At 34.7% G+C, this 8,303-nt stretch overlaps 1 protein-coding gene across 1 annotated transcript in view; it reads left to right on the forward strand.

Annotated features, from left to right (window-relative positions):
- Window positions 1–7,373, forward strand: part of LOC106176976 (engulfment and cell motility protein 1) — a 30,981-nt gene extending 23,608 nt beyond the window's left edge. Inside the window, exons 16-21 of the mRNA XM_013559577.3 lie at window positions 2,195–2,364; window positions 2,979–3,097; window positions 3,481–3,585; window positions 3,928–4,004; window positions 4,520–4,645; window positions 4,947–7,373. Coding sequence (XP_013415031.2) covers window positions 2,195–2,364; window positions 2,979–3,097; window positions 3,481–3,585; window positions 3,928–4,004; window positions 4,520–4,645; window positions 4,947–5,099 — 750 coding nt within the window. The 3' untranslated portion in view covers window positions 5,100–7,373. The remainder of the gene's footprint in view (window positions 1–2,194; window positions 2,365–2,978; window positions 3,098–3,480; window positions 3,586–3,927; window positions 4,005–4,519; window positions 4,646–4,946) is intronic.
- The last annotated feature ends 930 nt before the right edge of the window (window positions 7,374–8,303 follow it).

Below are 8,303 nucleotides of genomic sequence, written 5' to 3' on the forward strand. Positions count from 1 at the left end.
TATAGGGGCATGTTCCCAGTGAAACTGTTGTTCTACATAGATTTATCCAACTCTCACTGAATATAATAAGTTTTACTGAATGACACACTTCCTCAAGCTGCCTGGGGTTTACATTTCATGTTGGCTTGGCTTCGGAAAGCTTTTTAACTTACTTTTGAGAACAATCAAATGTGCACAAAGTAACCCCCCCCCCCCCCCCCCACCCCCCCAAGCTGCTACAGGAGGCGTCTTGTTGAGTTAATTTGATTGTATTCAGCGAGATTCCCCACGTACTTGGATTAATATACCTAAAACAGTAGTTTCATTGGGAATGCACTCTTATGTGATTGTGAGAGTAAAATGAAAACATATAGGCCAGTCAATAAACCACTCAGATGGAAAAGAATAGTTGCAAAGGTTTCTCAACTGATTCAGGTCCATTGAAGGCCCAGTATAGCCCAGAAAATTTCCTTGTAAATATCCCCCCCCCCCCCCCCATGAGAAGGTATTTTTTCATCTAAAATCCAAAATGGACACCACTGAATGAGGTGACCCATCATTCAGTAGCATTTTGCATCTTGTCTGGGAAAGGAGTGGATTTTACCTGACAGTAGTCATATAGTATACTTCGTGGCAGTTTAATGAAAGAACCTCCATGGCATGTCACAAAAAAACGTGAAAAAAATGAATAAAGATAAGATGATGAAATATATATAAGTCATGTGGGCAGTCTAAGCATATCCCAATGATACATGGCAATATAATGACTGTCTGTGGGCTAGGTGTCATTATATAGTAAGTCATTAAAAGTGATAGTGAGAAGGCTTGTTTACATCAAGACTGATTTCAAATATCATTAGAGGACCAGAATATGTATAGATGACCAACCCATTCTGCTTCAGAATTTTAAACTCCATATAAAGCACTCTGGCAACATCATTCATTCTAATTATGGTACAAGTTTGCCCTGATGTGAACAGAGCCATATCAAACACCAACAACACAGAACACAGCACATCAGTGACTACCACAGAAGGTTGCTAAGTAGATGTCATGTCAAAAAATAAAAAAAATTCTGAAGAGACCTAAATTCTTTTTACCTACAAGGCATGACATTTCGACCCTTCATCAACCGGTCTTGGTCACGTGACCATTGATGTGAACATATATCTATATCATTCATAGGTTAAACCATGTTTAGTTTCTTTAGAAATGATTTACTTTCTCACCATCATTACACAAAAGACAAAAAATCCTTTTCCACAGTGCAGGTTGAATGACAAGTTTAATTAGTGCTTTGCTGTAGATTTTCCATTGATCCATTGAGGCATGAAAAATAGGTTAGATATGGTTCAGCAGAGGGATCATCAGTACCTGCTCATACACATAAAATGATTGTGTGTGGTTATATTTTGTACAATAATGCGATGTGTACATATACATTCTTACCTAGCAGGTAATATTTAAAGCGTACCTTTGTGGTTTATTCAGTAGAGGAATCACCAGAACCAGCTGCCTACTTAATGATTGCATTGGGTCATATTGTTTTCAATAATTTAGTACCTATATAAGTATGATATATTCTTACTAGGAGGGCAATAATTTAAGGTTCTATTCTATAGCAAGTACTTGGTGAGATTTTTAAAAAATTATCAAGCCTGCATAAAATGGCATTTTGATATGTGTATGTGGAACTGGTAAAATGTGTCTTATTTTCCAACCAAGATGTGGGCATGCTGAGTGATGTTATTCAGATAATGGTTATATACTAGTAATGGCAAAGGGCCAGCTTACCAGTACACTTAGCTGTAAGGTTACAGGCAGTTGGTGTAGTTAAAGAACTGTCAACAGATTACATTTAGAGAACTGGACCAGATTATACAAGAATCTGGTTATTATGTAGGTTCTGTATGAAATATCTATTACTAGGAATTGTGTAGATCACAGGGACTTTGGATCAAATTGATGTCATCAAGTTATCCTTGAATTAATATAACAATACTGTAGGTAATTAGTGTAGTTAAAGAACAGATCTCATGAACACAGCGTTAGATTTATATTAATTTCTGTATGTTGGGGCAGTTTAAGAATAGATCACTGAAGCTCTGAATCAAGTTGTCAGGACATTCATGGATGTAGTCAGGGAACATATAACAAAACCATTGAATCAGATTAATTAATTTACCATGTCACTAAATTATTATTCACATTTTAGGTACTGGGTGTAGTTAAAGAACAAATCACACGAGCATTGGACCAGAATCCGGCCACATTTGATGCATTTAGGAGCCACCTGGGCAAGCTGACATACTCTGAGATCACCCACCTGTGGCAAGAAGAGAGAAAGATGAAGGAGGAGAGAGAATCCTTCGCCAAGCCCATACAGTGAGTGGTAGTTGTGAAGCATCCTATTTTATATGGGTAAAATGCAGCATGGCAGGTCGAGCTTTGTTTGCACGTATTTGGTCTAGAGCAAGAATACAAAGGGAGAGTGGTGTAGAACCTCTATATATAGTTTTTTTTTTTTTTGCTAGATAAGAGCAGTGAGGTCTATGTGATACATGTGTACTATAAATTAGCAGGACTTGCAAATGGGTGTCACATACGTCTTGCTAACAAGTGCACTGTCATACATATGTTGTGTTTGTGTGTGCATGCAAGGTACAGCATGATCAGTACTCAATCTTAATAATTAGTTCTCAACATACAAGTGGTACACCAGTGTGTTGGTGTACATGTATAAGAAGGGGGAAGACTTAACTGTATGGCCAGTATTTATAAGACAAAGTGCTGTTGGAAGGATGCTGATGATGTGTAAGATGCTGGCACTTGAATTATGATTTTATATGAGCATATTTTATACCTATAACATTTATAAGATATTCATGAATCATAGTCTTTGCGCTTGCTACAAACAAAGGCAACTTTGGAGTAACTGATCATGCACACATCACTTTGGAATAATACCAACATTTGACTTGGTTATTTTATGTTTTCAGAGAGCTACGAGAACAAATCAAACCAGAGATGATGGAGTTGATAAAGCAGCAACGTCTCAATGCACTGATGGAAGGGATGCAGTTTACAAAGTATTCTAATAAAGGACAGAGATTAAAAGGTATGCTTTTTATTACATATTATCATGATGTAATTAAGATAAGAGAGGAACATTGTAGTTCCTGATCAATTGTGCCAACAATATTGTATAAGAATATGTGGTCTTATATATTGATTTTAGGAGACTGCTACTAAATTCTTATTTTCGATAAAATTTCAGCTGTACTCTGTTGGAGTTGATTCTGAAACAAAAAATTACTCTCTTATCGATATTTTTGTATATCAGCTCCAAAGTTTCACCTGAATAGTACAAGCATGTCACCATATTGGTGCATGACATTAATCAGTCAACTTTCTTCCTGAAAGAGTTTGTTAACTGTTCTGAATATGAATCTGAATATAAAAGCAGTTTTATAATATAATGTTGATCATATATCATTTCAGACAAGTTCTGGTATTGCCGCCTATCCCCCAACCAAAAGTTGTTCTACTATGGAGACTGTAATGAGAGTGGTCCCACCCCAGCATTGGAGACTCTGCCACACAAATGTAAGACATTAGTTAGCATTACCCTAGTGTTTGTAACATATTATGAAAGTTGTTCTACTATGGAGACTGTAATGAAGTGGTAAAGAGACTGCCACTCAAATGTAAGGCATTAGCTACCTAAACCTTAGAGGTTGTAAGATATTATGAAATCCTTTCTAGGAGAAATGTCCCAGGTGCAAGATGTCCCCATTTAACAATAATTACTTTTTTCAGGAAGAAAAATTATTGTAATTATGTAAACATTTTGTCACAGTTAATTCATTGAATATCAAAATATATATTAATATTGATTAGAATTATTACAAATTGTAATAGTCACGATTTTTACATCTTGTGTTCCAGTGGCTGTTGTAGATATCAAAGCTCTAGTAACAGGGAGAGAGTGTCCACATGTAAAGGAAAAAGCTCTGGGGAAGAAGGTAGGTGGACCAGGTTTAAGGTTTATTCCAAAAAACTGTGTTTAGCAGAAATTATATTTGTAGTAATTTTATGACTCCTGTAAGTTAAAGATTCTTGCATTGAGCATCTGAATAGATAATTAGTAAAGTAGAACTGAAGTCAAATAATACCTAGTTGTTATCAGAAATGTTCCTATGAACAGGAATCTTGTGTTAGACCAAGAATCCAATACCATGTAACTGTTATAGCATTGGTTTATGGTTAAACTGAGTTCTCTTGTGTTCACAAAATATACATTACCAATCACCAGGCCAAAACTGTCCAAAGTTTATATATTAAATGATTCCATGTTATTACACATATAATATTCCATATGTTTTTTTAAAACTTAGAATATTAACAATGACAGCTGATCTTAGTTGAAAGATGTAACAGTTATTGTAATCTTAATTCACTGTCTTTGAGGCCACAAAATCATTCCTAGCTATTAAATAATGAAGGGGCTCTTATATGTAGATTTTTTTCATCATTTCAGTCCACACCTCTCCATGCTTTTTCCATCATGTCAGACACTGCAGATCAGGCCCTGAACTTTGTGGCCTCCAATGAACAGGAGTATAACACTTGGACAGACGGAGTGAATGCTCTCCTGGGGAACCCTGTAAGTTATTTATTTATTTGTTTATTTATTTATTTATTTGCATTTGTAAAGTCCTGATTGCACCAGGAAAGATTTAAACCTGAATTAAACTTAATGATGCAATTAAATGAATTTGTGAGTAATTTCTGCATTATGCAGTCATGTTCACACCAGGAGTAACTTAAAACTTAATTGAACAATTTATGCCATTAGGTATACCAGTAAGTGCATATGCAGTAAACATGTATTTGCTTAAAAAAATAAGACACAGTCAAAATTACACCTGAAGTAATATTAATTTTATTTAACATGTTTTTTCCAGATGGTCAGTGAGATGACCACCCAAGAACTGGACATGTTGCTTAGCATGGAGATCAAAATCAGGCTGTTGGACACGGAAGGAGTAACAATACCTGAGAGCCCCCCTCCCATTCCTCCACCTCCCCCCAACTTTGACTTCAAGTACAAAATATAACAGTACATTAATTGATGTTTGTTAAGATCTATGAAGAGTTTTACAATATGGCATTAAAAAGGAATACTGTCCAGATTAATGCCTGTCACAGATAAGCTTATGGTGAATGACATTTGAAATGTGTTGTATGTATTTTTTACTCCAATATGTATATTTGAGCCTGTAAGATGTTTGCTTTTTTTCATCATATTCAACAAGTCACAGTCAGCTTTTATTTGCAAGATGCTGGTATTTGAAATCCTGATAGCAACTGGATTCTAAAATTTTATATGTCAGTACATTCTGAAATATTATCACTTAACTTGAATTTATCACATATAGTCTATGGCACAATGAAGAATTCAATAAGTTGTCAAAAACTTTAGGGAAGATATAAAATTATATATTTTACTCCAGGCTACAAGGCTATCAAAAACCCAACTGTAAGGGGAGGTACTGTATGTAACCCCTTCCCCTGGTTTCTGGGAGTGTGGAAGCTTTATTGTAAGAGAAAATCTGTGAAATGTACCCTGGTTTTCACAGCCTATTAATTAATGTCACCTGTAAGGAGATAATGTATATAATTCTCCCACCTCGGGGTTTCGAGCCTATCATAATGCATCAACTGTACTCATGGGAGATGTATGTACATTGGGGTTTCACAGCCTATCAGAAAATGTCAACTGTATTGTGAGCAGAAAACACCCGCTGATCATAGAGGAAAACCTGCTGTTGGCATAGAAATCTAAGATAATCGATTAGTCATATGAACATGAATTTTGCTGTCGTATTTATGATCATTGTACCATTCCCTTTTGTTTGTGCAAAGGGATTTATTGTAACTGTGTGTTCTTAATTTAAAACCATTTTGTGATGCCTAAGAATACTGAAGGTGCTACTTTATGTGTATATTTGCATGTGTATATTTGAAAAAAAAAATGGCGGTTTATTGCCCAAATGCTTACAGGTTTCTATGTGAAGTAAATGTATTGAGTTAGTATATTTTGTTGTTAGTATAATTGTCACAGTATCAAGGTAATAGAAAGGCACCTGCAGGTGTGAGTTCAAATTTTTTACAAAAATGACTTGTATTTAATTCATCAAACATTTATCTGTGGTTAAGTGTGTGTATGTGTAGGTGCATGTGTGTGCAGAATTCTGAAATAGCTCATTCGACCAATAGATGTGAACATTTGAGTCAAGTCCGTGACATATATATTTCGTGTTTAATGCCCCTTTTAGGAACTTGTCCCACTAAGGTGGTCTCCAGTGTGGAAAAAATTGGGTATTAAAAACTGAATACATAGAGATAAAAAACAGTTATTGAAAATAACGCAAAATGTGTGCATCACTGACGTGACTCAAATGTTTTTTTATCCTTTTTTTTTCTTTTTTTAATGACCCAAATGCCTTTTGGTGCACCAGGTCTGTAGTTATAATTGTAATAACATTGTAGGTCTAGATTTTTTCACAGATTGAGTTTTATGTTTATCCTTGACAATAAAGGACTTGTTTATTATGAAAGTGAAAATAAAGCCAGGTTAAGTGGTCTCTAACATTAAGGATTGTACAGTACTGATAACATTTACCATAATAATCAGAAAGTGTCAAACTCTGAAGTTGGCATTCATAATTCAAAGAATAGGCAGTCACTGTAGGATGGGATACTTTTTTACATATGAAAAAAAATGCAATTATCATGTTCTTTCTATTTTATGTAGCAATTTTGGAATATGTGTTCGTGTAAGACATCTTACTATAATGTCAAGAAGTTGAAAGATCTGTATACTAAAAAACTTATTTGAGTTTCATAGCAAAAAAACAATTAATCATTGTTCTGGGAGTTGTCAAGAGTTTTGACACTAGGGTTGTTGTTACAGTGTAGTTTCTGCAAGGTGCAGTTTGTGACTGCTAACTTTACTATTGCATGTTATGTAGTGAGAGTTGGAATTTCATATATTATGATACAGTAGACTCCACATAACCCATTACCTTATACCTGAATAATCATTTATTGCACACTTTGTCTCAAATACTTCCACTGATTAACAGATCAGTGGTGATAATCATTTATGAAAAGGGGGGTGGGGGGTTGCACTAAAATATAACAAGTCAGTCATTAAATCATTCATCTTAGCTTGTAAATGGTAATAAGAATATGAGTTGCTCCTAAATAAATAAGCATGGTTAAGATGCAGCAAGAGCTTGGTATTTTTAAATGTCTCATATTTATGATTTATATTCGCAAAAAGTTTAATGTGTAATACATTGTCCACTTTATTGTAAATTTGATTTCTTTTGTTGTGTGCTCACTTTAAAGAAAATTTCAATTCAAACAAAAATAATTTGTATAATGAAGTGTAAACAAGGCCACAATAATTCATACAAAATGTTCTTTAAACATTAAGAAAGAATATTATAATACCTACATGGGAACTTCATTTTTGGAGAATGAGTAACTTTGAATAAAAGGCTACTGAAGTCTCCTTCGGACATGTGTGAAAATACCTTGAGTATTGCGACATTGTTGCGCAGCTTGCCATTTCTGGGACCAACCTCGCCATCTGTTTGCAAGTTCATTTGGACAGGGTGACACTCTATACATTTTTCAGAGTTTTGGAAAAAAACTGCATAGAAAACAGAGTCACACTGCAGAGGAAAAGCTAAGATGCTGCAGAGAACAGTCGCATTTAACTACGACAAAAACCTATTTTATCAGCTACAGTCACGTTGCACAATATCTTGCATGCCTTCGGAAGTGATGAAATCTTGAGGAACCCAAGAAAATTCAAATTTCACTTCTGCAGCCTATACAATAAAATTTACAGCATTTTTAGAGAACAGTGAATATTCATTTATTTGAAAAATGCATGATAACTAAAACCAAACGAAGCACAAAAACCAACCATGACAACACTAGTCTATATATTTATACAACCAGTACCTATATGATCATTATAATAAGATCTTCCAGGTTATTTCTTTAACTGTAAGTATATTATGCACATTCACAATATATTACTGTTAAATTTTCATTAAAATACAATTACAGTGATAAAACCATAACAAAAACAACTTATAAACAGTGCACTTCCATGTGAACAAGATATAAATAACTGCACTAAAATGGAATTTTTGACAGAGAGACATTCTGGCAGTACCTACCTAGCTAGACATTGTTCACATAGCTGCCATGGGGTTCTGGTTTGTTCTTACAGCACATCT

Source organism: Lingula anatina, chromosome 4 (assembly GCF_051362555.1).
Source record: "Lingula anatina isolate TDL-2025a chromosome 4, LinAna3.0, whole genome shotgun sequence".
In the NCBI taxonomy this organism is placed as follows: Eukaryota; Metazoa; Brachiopoda; class Lingulata; order Lingulida; family Lingulidae; genus Lingula; species Lingula anatina.